Genomic DNA, 11,980 nt, shown 5'->3' with positions numbered 1-11,980 from the left:
TATGAGCAGGTAACCATTATCTCAAACCTGATCCTAAGGGGACAGGGGGAGGGGAGGGCTCCTGACAGGTCTTGGAACAATTTGTATAGTGCGGCTGCTGAGAGCCATTGAACCAAACTGTAAACCCCGTATATGATGGAAACAACTTCAAGCCAGGGGGTGCAGCTGCACCCCTAGTTCCAGCACCTATGGCTCCTGATTTGCTGGGGTGCACCTGCACAGCTGGGATTGCAGGGGCAGGGCCTCAGACTGGGCTGCGTGGCTTTTTCTGTAGGGTCAGTTCCCCCTTCTTGGTGCTCCTGCACTAGCTCATTGCTTTGATGGTTACTAATGCAGAGGGAATAGTTCGACTCACCTTCACCTCCACCCCAGGCAGCTTTCACCATTTCCCCCCCCCCCTGAAAACCCTTTAAGCGGGTGGCCCCTTGGCAAGGGGCTGAGCTCAGCAGGGCCGCTCTGTGCCCCGCGGAGCGCTGGAGAAGGAGGGGGCGCTGCCTGGGATTAGCCAGGCCCAGCCGCCCAGAGGAAGTCCCTGCTTTGCCTGCAGCGGGTGCAGGGATGGGAAGTCAAGTGAAAGTGAAATCAGCAACGGGGGGAGGGGAGGCGCTGGTCGCTGCAGGAGCTGCAGCTGCTCGGCTCTGTGCCTCCCCTTCCCGCCGGCCGCCCGAGCCCGGGGCCCCCATGTCCCACAGGCGGGGAGCGCGGGAGAAGGCGGAGGCCGCCCCCGCCGAGAGGCGCAGCCACAAGCGGCCCAGGAGCCAGCGCGAGCCCCTGGCAGGCAGCAGCGGGGGCTGCAGGGAGCTGGAGCGGCATGAGCAGAAGAGGAAGAAGCGGGAGGTGCAGCAGATCCAGCAAATCCAGCACCTGGAGTCCTTGTAAGGGGTTCGGAGGGAGGGGGGAGCAGACGGAGAGTCCCCGGGACAAGCCCCTCTGTGGCTGGGGAGCTGCCCGCCAGTGCCCCCACCCGTTGCTGACCCGTCATTGCAGAGATGGGCTTGTCCGGCGGGCAGCTCTGTTTTACGGCTAGCCCCTGCTTCTGTGACAGGCTGAACCCAAACCCCGCACTCTCGCTAGCCCACCCCCCTGGTATCTGAGCGCCTCGCCTGTGCGTTTGCAAATAGATCATAACACTCTGCTGAACTGGGTCCCCGGGAGGGCGCTGGAAATCCGGATTAAAATTTAGGGGCGGCATTTGTTGTTAGCTGATGTATTTGGCCTTTATAGATAATTAAAATACACTCATGATTTTATTTTATAAATGAAAATTACAAAGGGGGTGGAAGCGCCAGAGTTATGGGAATGGGATCATTTTATTATGTCACCTGCTACTGGCTCCCTTCTAATTCTGGCTAATCATTGCCAATGTGGTGCTTCAAAATTTTGATCTGGGTTTTTTTTAGAGGCAATGGGCCAGGCTCTGCTGCTGCATGGAAATAGGGAGTCTAAACCTGTGCATGCACATGTGGCAAAAGCAATGTTCATTTTCTCCCAAATCCTGTCTGGAAGTAACCCCATGCGCAGGCCCAGACCCTGTACTGGTTACCTTTGTTCCTGACAGGAATAATCAGTGTATGAAGCCAGAGCAGGAGTTTTATTTACAAAATCCAGTAGGACCTATCCCAGAAAATGCTTCTCATATGTCCCTCTTTTTGAGGAATGTCACTCAGCATAGTTCCAAAGTTACCTAAATTCCCCCCAAAATCGGTGTCCCTTCACTTTTCTCATTGAAAGTTATACTGTATACATTAGAAATGCAGAATCATTAAACTGATGCTATAGAGCTCTCTACACTGAGGAATCAGTCCCATCGCTTTTTAACTTCGCTGCATGAATAATATTTTGATGGCCTCAATTTGGGCCATTGTCACACTTTGTGTCTTACATTTAGGCCTTTGCAGAGTGAGAGGTATACCTCTCTGTGGCTACTGTTTTGGCTGTAGTGCAGCCTCTCTGGTCTGTTTAGGGTCAGGGAACTTGAAGCAGAGGGGAAAACATGTAGCCAGTGTTTCACCTGCTGTGCACAAGTCTTCTGGTGGGCACCTGTGTGCAGTGACCTTCCAACGTGGCCCATTTTGCATAGAAATAGGTCCAGGATTTGTTGTTGTTGCTATGCCCACCAATTTCTCTGAACATTTTACAGAAGGCAGCCAGTCTGGCTATTCTCTATATACCTGTCCACATGAAGATAAGTAAAAAAAATTTCTGTCACCCAGTGCCTTTTAACAGGGCCGGCTCCAGGGTTTTGGCTGTCCCAAGCAGCCAAACAAAACAAACAAACAAAAAAAACCGAGTAGGAATGAGGGACCGTCCGCCGAATTGCCGCCGAACAGCTGGACGTGCCGCCCCTCTCCAAAGTGGCCGCCCCAAGCACCTGCTTGGTAAGCTGGTGCCTGGAGCCAGCCCTGCTTTTTAAAAAAGTGTCCTTCCCCCAACTCCTTCCCTGATTTTGTATCTGTCCTGTTTGTTTTTTAAGTGACATTTCGAAGAAAGCGTGGGACCTGTAGTTTGGCAGCAAAGCATGACCAGCAGGATCCCTTTGGAGTGAATGAAAAAATGTTCAATGTAAAAGGCTTAAGATGTGCTGAATGATTCCTCTGATGCTGATGTGTGTGCCTTAATTTATGAAAAGGGGGTTGAGAAGGGTGGAAATACCATGGGCTGCAACCGTAATTTAATGTTAATTCCTTCACAGTGGGAGTAATTTCTTGTTATGAATTACTCCAGACAGTACTCTAAGTGTTGCTATTGTTAAGAAGATGATCAAATGATACCTTGGCATTGAACACCCGTGTGTACATTGTCTCCATCGGTGTCTTCCAAGTCAGATCTGCCCACTGTATGGACAAAAACAAGTCTCTCTATTGTCAACGCTGCTGATTTAGTATGGCTGCAGAACAGCCTCCTGAGTCATCAACAAAACTATCATTGATGCTGTCTTCAGATTAGTCATTGATGATGTTGAATGTACTAGAGAGACAGTTTGATTATCCTGTACTAGGTTGAGCTTGTAGTGCTGGCAGTAAGAAAATTCTTGCTTTGACATTGTCAGTTGAGCATACACCTCTACCCCAATATAATGCGACCCGATATAACACGAATTCGGCTATAACGCAGTAAAGCAGTGCTCCGGGGGGTGGGGGGGGGGTGGCTGCATGCTCCGGCGGATCAAAGCAAGTTCAATATAACGCGGTTTCGCCTATAACACGGTAAGATTTTTGACTCCCAAGGACAGTGTTATATCAGGGTAGAGGTGTATTTATGACTCAGTGTTCGAAAAAATAAATATGGAGTGGCAAGATGTCCTTTTCCTTACCATAACTAGACTTTCAAGATGAAAGAGTTGTGAATTTCTGGCAACTAGGGCTCAGTTGGATGCACAAAACATCACTATAAAGCAGCATAATGAAGTTGTCATTTCCAAGCAAACTCAAAACCAAAGCATGTTTGCAGATTAGAGTGGATTGTGTTATTTGCAGAAGACATTTTTTTTTTTGGCTGTTTAGAAACACCACAAGCATCACTTCACTCTGTTTGCATCAGTGTGTTGCACTGTGGTTGCTACACTTCTTAAGGAGTGTAATTAAATAAAGCTTTAGGCTAAGTACATTTAAATGATATGGAATTTTTAATTTTATAACATTGAACAGCTTTGTTTTGTCCATGTATATAAGTCTGATGCTACGTTGTAGAAAATAATGTTAATACAACTATATTTTTATTGTTTTCCAGCTATGAGAAACCTCCTCCAGGGCTAATTAAGGTTAGTAAATTGTAATAAATGTTTTGTATTTAAAAGAAACTGTAAACACTGGTTGGAATCCTGGGTTCATTAAAGTCAATAGGAGTTTTTCCATTGGCTTTGGGGGGGATCAAATCCACTTTGTATGATTCCCTCTCTCCTTGCCATTAACATCACATTAAATTAGCATGTGATCTTTTGTGAAATTCCTCTTACCAGATTCAAAGAGTCATAATTTAGTGTTTGCAACTTAAACAAAAACTGCCGCATATAAAGGCTATTGTAATCACTATATTCAATTACAGAGACGAGAAAAATCAATAAAAGTTGAAAAGTGTTTAATTCTTTTAATTTAATTAAGTGTTGGACTAAATGGAACAGGAGGGAAGCAATTCAGGCTTGAAGGGAAAAGTTAAGGGTAGCAAAAAAGAAAAATGAGTGAATGCTACTAAAAAAGGTATAACTTTATGGGTATAAAGGAGGAAAGGAATATCAGGGAGAAAGTAGGTCCATTAGTAAATGATGACATATACTTATACACTTGGGTTATTTGTTTTAAAATAAGCTAGATGAAATAGGGGTTTTGTTTTGCTTACCATTTCTATAGGAAGATGAAACTAAGCCAGAAGACTGCATACCTGATGTACCAGGCAATGAACATGCCCGAGAATTCCTGGCTCATGCCCCAACTAAAGGACTCTGGATGCCATTAGGAAAAGAAGTCAAAGTTATGCAGTGTAAGTGCAAGAAGCGTCCAAATTTCACTGGGCTTTTTTTTTTTTCTTTTATGAATCTTTTGACATTAAGCAAAAAAATCTTGGCGATAAGTGACTATGCAGTATAAAAGATGAATTCCAGATATATTGACTTCATATTGATATAATAGCAGCCAGTATCTTGAAGGCTTTTGTAGATTTGCAGACTGAATTTAATGGTTTGTTTCTCTTTACTGTGCTTCAGCTACGTAAAGATGTTTTCCATTAATGTTTTTAATCGGTTGTGAGCTGACTCAAAGATTCAGTTTGCTTCTGTTTTACTAAAGGTTGGAGATGTAAACGTTATGGACACAGAACAGGAGATAAAGAATGCCCATTCTTTATTAAAGGCAATCAGAAATTGGAACAATTCAGAGTAGTAAGTAAAAATATTGTAGTATTGGTTGTATTTTTCATTAATAATGATGATGGCTAATCTTGCAAGTGAAAAGAAGTCTATTAAGTTATGATCTATAAAGTCTGTGTCTAGTATCATATTGATGTTGAAACCTGACCATAGTCCTCTTATTAGAGAAAAATGTCTCTCTTCATACACAGATGTGATTGAATGTATTATTAATTTGCAGAAAACCCACTCTTTAAATGGAAGATAATAATTTGCATATAAATTATAAGTCTTTTTAATCTTTTCAACATCGGTTATTTATGATTAAATATCAATGTAACAAAAACTCTGTTAACAAATAATCAGTGGTGAGTTGCCCAGATTTGCCATCAAGAGATTTGGATTACCTCGCATCAAATGAGTTTGTAGACCAAGCTATGAGGAGCCACAAGAAAGTTAGGAAGATGTTCAAAGAGTGAATGATGCAGAAATTTTAGAAATACCTTATCTGTAAAACTCCCATGTGATTTGTCTTACATTTCACAGAAAAATTCTATCCTGGGGATGAGATAGCGTATGTAAATTTCAGGGGGATTGTTTAGGTAGAATTAGTAAGGGGAGGGGTTGGGAATCAAACTTAAAATAGGAAACTAGCTTCTTCCTTAACTATGGACGGACAAAATGCCTTCCATATATGGGATTTGAGTGCTGGTGCTTAGTAGGTATTCTTCTTTATGCTAATGTACAGGTGTCTCTGCAATACAGCTTGACCATAGAAATAGTGGTAGAGAAAAAATTGGAAGATTATCTTTATTACCATAGGGCCTAGGAATCCTATTTATAGACCAGGACTCCATTATGCTTGGTGCTGTACAAACACCTGCCTCCAGGAGCTTAGCCAAGAGACAGAGGATACAATACTGACAGATGGAGTACGAGGAAACAATGAGACGATATTGTTCAACATGGGAGGCAGTGGTTTTAGCACACCAGTGTACTAACTGTGGTCAGGTTGTCTGAGGCATCACAGAAAAAAGGGGTTTTGAAGGAGGATAATGAGGAAGTTTTGCAGATGTTTACGGGGAGCATCTCATGAGTATGAGAGGCAGCCTGGGAGAAAGGGTGATGGTGTTTGCAAATTTAACAAGTGGGCAGTGGAGGCTGGCATCGTGGGCTAATCAGAGACGGGAACTGACATCTCGACAGTGAATGAGAGGTGATAGAATTAGGGTGGAAAAGCGTCTTGAAAGGGAAGACAAGCAGCTTATGTTTGAAGCAGTAAAAAAGAAGGAGCCAGTGGAGGGATACAAAGAGGGAGGTGACATGGTCAATGCAATGAGCTAGGAGAATTATCTTTGTAGCAGCATTCTGAATGGATATTAGTGGGGCAAGATTGCCTTTGTCAAGGCCAGAGGAAAGGATGTTGCAGTAATCAAGATATGAGATTAAAAAGAGCCTGAACAAGAATTATAGTTATGTGGCGGGATCGGAAACGTCATGTTTTAGAGAAAAGAGATCTGCAAGATTTAGACATTGCATGGCTATGAGGACCTAGAGAGAGGTCTGAGTAGAGGATGATGCCCAGGTTATGGTTCTGGCTTACAGACAGGATGTCAGTGTTGTCCCCAGTGAGTGAAAAAGGAAGTAATGGAGAGGGAAGGTTCAAATATGTTAGAGGCATATTTAAGATTATTTCAGGACTTCAGCAGTAGTTCTAATTTATTTATAACCAGTTTTATATCTCATATCACCATAATATTTGAGCACCTATAGGAGATAGTCCCCAACTATAGGAGGAGACGTGTTGTGGGCAAGGAGAGCTCTATGCAGTCAGCTACATAGTCTTTGGATCAGAGTTGCATAAACCTTTCCTGATGCCAAAAATTAGCCCAAGTTCACCAAAAGGTTTGCAATAATGTCAGTGCATCCTTGTTAATTGAGAGCTTGGGACTCTTCTATTGGAATAAACGTTTATTGTTGGATTGGATATTTTAGTGGTAGGAAAGTGTCATAAATATATGCGCCAGTGGTAGTCTCTTTTACTGATACTGGGCTTTCCCTTTCCTCTTTTTCAAAGGCACATGAAGACCCCATGTATGATGTAATAAGGGAAAATAAACGCCATGAAAAGGAAATGAGGTAAGTGTATCTCTGTAGTAAATTTTTTTTTTTTAATTTAAACCTTTAATTTGTATTATTCTGTGAAAATTAGATATTACGGGCAAAATTTCCCTCACTGTTCAACTCATCACCTCCAAACAAAAGTTAATTTTTAATGGTAATCCTTATATTTTAATAAACAGCTAATGCAGAAGAGGAGGTGTCATTTGTCCCCCCTTAATAAATATTTGCTATTTTACTTGTTGCTCATAAATTGAAGTGATTTATATTTAATGATTCCTAGAACTGCCTGTTCAAAAATGAACATGTCTACTTTTTGTCAACATTTTCAAACCTGGAAGGCTCCTAAATCTATTTTTTTACATCTTTAGTAAAAGTGATCTGATTTTCAAAGGTGCTGGGCACTCACAGCTCCAATTGACTTCAGTGAGATTTCTAAGCAGTTCTGAAAACCAGGTTGGTTTTATTTAGATACCTCTGTAAGGATTTAGGAAGCTAGCTTTCGGTACCCATGTTTGAAAAATGTGGCTTTTATTCCTATTGTTAAATCGTTATTCAGTAAATAGGGCAGAAGCGTTTAATTCTCTTCCTTGTTCCTTGCACTGGGAAGCATCTCTGATGAGCAATGTCCAATCAACATTTGACCTTACGGGATAGGGTGCAGTGTAGTTGTAGGTGACCAGTTGCATGTGTTTAAAAAAAATACACACCAAGTTGAAATGGATGGTACCAAATAGAAGTAATTAAGCTAGTAAGGAGACTTTCCTTAGCTGTTAAGAATCCATTCTAGCATGGAACTAAACAAGGGGGGCTTTTGCATCAGAAATTTTCTGTTTTGCTAAAGGAGAACCTGCTTTTTATGTCCGTGATACCAGTGACTCCCCCTCTGCATCATTGTAACAAAACCTCATAATTTATTCCTCCCGGATTCACCTGCATGTCAGTTAGTAGTAGTATAAAATTTGGTTTGGGGGCATACTGATGGCTGTTGATTCAGAGTACACTGTATACATATTAAAATAAAAACATCAAATAACTGCTTTTGCTGGGTAGTAGTAGAGGCCCTCCCCTTATAAATGACCCCACCTACAGGATGGAAAAATGCTTGAATTGGACAAATGCCTGTCTGAAACCAGGAGCACAGAAAGCCATAACTTGGACTCTGACTGGAGTGATTTGCATAGCCAGGGATCCTCCCCAAAGAGAACCTGGTGACCAGTTCTCACAAGTCTATTACATCATTCACTTTTTTGGGGGTGGGCATACCGCTGCACACATGGAGAAAGGATTCTTGTTCATATTAATTTTTGTGTATTTAGGATACAGCAATTGAAGCAACTGCTGGAAGACTCTTCTTCAGATGAAGATGGAAGTAGTGGCAGCTCCAGTTCCTCAGAATGTAAAGAGAAACACAAGAAGAAGAAAAAGAAGGAGAAAAAGAAAAAGGAAAAAAAGAAGAAAAAGAAAAGAAAGCACAAATCTTCTAAATCAAATGAGAGGTCAGAATCTGACTGACTGACAGCAGTCACCTGCTAAGTGCTTCTTGACCCCAGATTGTGAACTGTAAGGAAACATCCAAAGAATGAGAAAGAAACAACCAAAAAGGGCTTTGTAATAGTCTAGGAGAACATACAAACAGGTACGTCTAATGTCCCATTTATGCCATCCTTTTCTGCCTCTCTGCTGTGGTGCCCCAAGCAAGGGATGAGCTCAATTATGGCTGTTTAACAAGGAATGATTTTACTTGAGCATATCTATGTACTGTGAAACATGGGCTAATGATCATCTAACTTGATGGTTGATAAAACCTCACTGTTATGCTGCCACCTGTTAAAACAGCCACCACCTAAGGGACTGCTTACAGATTCAGCAGAGTACAGCGGAGCCCTCTAGTGAGGTAATGTTTACCCCATAAAACACTTTAATTACACAGAGAGCTTCACTGTAATGGGAATTGCAGTTTGTACTGTGTAAAGCATTGAACCATGTTAGGACTTCCCATTTATAGCAAACAACAATGAATATTGCTACGTCCAAGCTAAGTGTAATCAGGCTGTACTGTATCTTCCCTGCATGCTGATGGTCACTCGGATCATCCCACGATTGGCAGCTGGCACCGCTTTAAAATGTGTGACATAAGGAAAAACCTATTAATGTTAATGAAGAGGTTTTACTTTAAGGCAAAAAGGTATTGTTAGCAGGGTTTATTTTTATTTACTTGAAGAAAAGCTCAGTTCTAAAATTTCAGCTATTTCTGAGCCCCACTCTACAACGTTGACCAACACCTACTCGTTGAAGTAATCCTCTGAACTGCAAAATTGGGCTCCATGTGTGAAAATCTCTTGCTAAATAATAATAAAACTACCCCACTAATTTTGCTGACAAAAGCTAGCATGTTAGTTGTTTGGAAAAGAGTTTTCTTGTTTGAAATGGAATGGGTAACAATGTTCTTCTGAGCATTGTTCACTATCTATGTTGTATTGATACATGTTTGTTTCTAAAAAGGTTTGGGGAAGTAACTTTAAACGTGTTTTAATTTTACATATTTAGTAAAATATTTAATACCATAACGTTTTGTGAATCATTGTGAATATAGAAAATACAAAGAATATTCTTGTAGCAATACACCTCTACCCCGATATAACGCAGTCCTCAGGAGCCAACAAATCTTACCACGTTATAGGTGAAACTTGCTTCGAGCCGCCGGAGTGCGCAGCCCCGCCCACCCGGAGCACTGCTTTGCCGCGTTATATCCAAATTTGTGTTATATCGGGTCGCATTATATCAGGGTAGAGGTGTATATGGAAGGAATCCCACATGTTTTACAAGTGTATACAGTACACATAGTACTATAGAAATGTAGCAAAGAAAAAGCAGGTTAGAAACAAGGATACTTTGGTCAAGGACATGAGGACAAATGCCTACTTTTACAAAAAGGGTCCGTGGGATCTCTAGTAATCTCCCAGGGCAGACAGGACTGGAAAGATCTGTACAACAGTAAACAGTAGAATACCAGATATATCTGCCCCTGCAAGATGAATGACTAAACTGATCTCACTGTGATGTGAACCTACGGTTGCAGGGAGTTTAGGTGTTTAAAAGTAACCTGCAAGGGAAAAAGGGGTTTGTCCTGTGGACTCTTTGAAACTGCTTTATGACAACGAAAGAAGCTCTGAAAATTTTTTTACATTGAAAATATCAGAAATGTCAAAGCTGGTTTTTCTTTGTTTTGTGAGAAACCTCAGATACAGAATTGGAGTTTTCCTTCACTGGGAGGAAAAAGGTGTGTTTAAAATCTGAGCTTAAACAAGGCAGTTGTAGCTGGTCGAGGTAAACCCAAACATAGGCTCCCCATTAGGGCTTACACTGAACAGCTATCACAGGGTAAAGCTACAGTTGCCTTGTTTGTGGCAAGTGTGAAATCCTGACTGTTGACTTTGGTGATGGTTGGATTTCACCCTAACATTTTAGTACAGGTTAAACGTGCACTACTACTACTTCTTGGCATGAAAGCTTTCTGTTCCTATAATGGAAGGGGGGAGGGAATGGTGAACTTTTAACAAAATACTTTTTTTTTTTTCCTCTGCTGCATAATTTTCAGGTATTGTTTAAACTATTAACTCCAATCTGAATAAATATTGAGAGGGGAAGTACACTAAGTAGGTGAAGTCTGCATAAACCTGCTATTACCATTCTTCCAGAAAGATACTGTGGATGACTGGAAGTAGGGTCAAAAAGCCTTACTTAGAAGAGGCCTGCTCTTTTTTCCTTGCTAGATTTTTATATCAACAGAAGCAAAGGGAATAAAAAGGGGGACAATCCATTTCTTTTCCTTTACAAGATATCCTCCAAATCTAAAGCATAGACCATGTAGTCACAGTCATCACAACTGTGCATAATCCTCCTATTGAATCACAGCAATGTAACTTTTTAGATGATGTTATCTGTATTCTATCTTAAGGCCCAAAAGTGAATGTTCCAAAAACAGCTACAGCAGGGGGTTCTCAAACTGGGGGTTGGGACCCCTCAGCAGATCATGAGGTTATTACATGGGGGGTCATGGGCAGTCACCCTCCACCCCAAACCCTGCTTTGCCTCCAGCATTTATAATGGTGTTAAATATATTAAAAAGTGTTTTTAGTGTATGGGGGGGGGGGTCGCACCCAGAGGCTTGCTGTGTGAAAAGGGTCACCAGTACAAAAGATTGAGAACCCCTGAGCTACAGGGTATCTTCTCTTATAGTATTTAGTAAACAAGTTGTTTATATGCAAAATTAACATTACTTATTAGTGACTATCAGAAGTTCAGGAATGCTCAATGGTAGGGTAACAGACAGCTGGCTACAACTGCAGTTTCTTTGGCGGTAGTCTTGGCAGTTGGAACTGCCTGAGATTTGGCTTGATTGATCTCCTTTACAGTGCTGCAGTGGAGATATAAGTATTGTCATCAGAGCATCTGGTTGCTTGCAGCATGGTTGAAGGAAGGTGGGTAGGAAATAGATTCTGAGAGATGTCTTGCAACAACTCCATAACTTCCTACCAGTGGCTACAGCAAAGCCAGTCTTTAAAATGTAACAGAGGCTTCGGGTGGGTTATTGCGTCTTTCCTTACAGTTTTTGCTTGAAAGTCTATCCTGAAAGCCATATTCAGGTGTCTTTATAAAACTTCAACCCATTAATTGTTAATGGCCCCATCCCTTTCTGCTACCTCCTTGGGTGTTTATTTTTCATAAAGCTGATGGTGGTTGCCTTTCTTCTATTATAAGGGTTAAGCTTTGTTAAACTTTTTTTAAATATTTTTTCCTTAAAATACAGTCTTTAGAAAAATTTTAACCTCACTATACACACTTTTTTTTTTTTTTTTTTTTTAAGTGGCCATATAAACTCAGCAGAATAATAATTGTTCTGTATGCAAGTGAGAATATTCTCCCCGTACATCGCTGTGGAACACTTAATCATGATGGAAAAGTGGCAGCTCACTGAAAAAACAATTGTTACTAGCAATCAACAGGTGGTAGTTT

General features: G+C 41.4%; 1 protein-coding gene across 2 annotated transcripts; it reads left to right on the top strand.

The window, feature by feature from the left end:
• The first annotated feature begins 562 nt into the window (after window positions 1–562).
• RP9 (RP9 pre-mRNA splicing factor) lies at window positions 563–9,526 on the top strand. Of its 2 annotated transcripts, XM_034761155.1 has the most exons (7): window positions 563–875; window positions 3,730–3,760; window positions 4,347–4,476; window positions 4,782–4,873; window positions 6,918–6,979; window positions 7,333–7,417; window positions 8,281–8,367. In XM_034761155.1, the coding sequence occupies exons 1-7, from the start codon at window positions 682–684 to the stop codon at window positions 8,323–8,325; spliced, it is 639 nt and encodes a 212-aa protein (XP_034617046.1). In that variant the 5' UTR covers window positions 563–681; the 3' UTR covers window positions 8,326–8,367. The 2 variants fall into 2 exon arrangements, with proteins under 2 accessions (XP_034617046.1, XP_034617045.1); XM_034761154.1 differs by lacking the exon at window positions 7,333–7,417 and having other exon boundaries at window positions 567–875; window positions 8,281–9,526.
• Window positions 9,527–11,980: the final 2,454 nt, after the last annotated feature.

The sequence above is a fragment of the Trachemys scripta genome, chromosome 2 (assembly GCF_013100865.1).
Source record: "Trachemys scripta elegans isolate TJP31775 chromosome 2, CAS_Tse_1.0, whole genome shotgun sequence".
NCBI lineage: Eukaryota > Metazoa > Chordata > Testudines > Emydidae > Trachemys > Trachemys scripta.
This window is presented reverse-complemented; position numbering and strand designations above follow the sequence as displayed.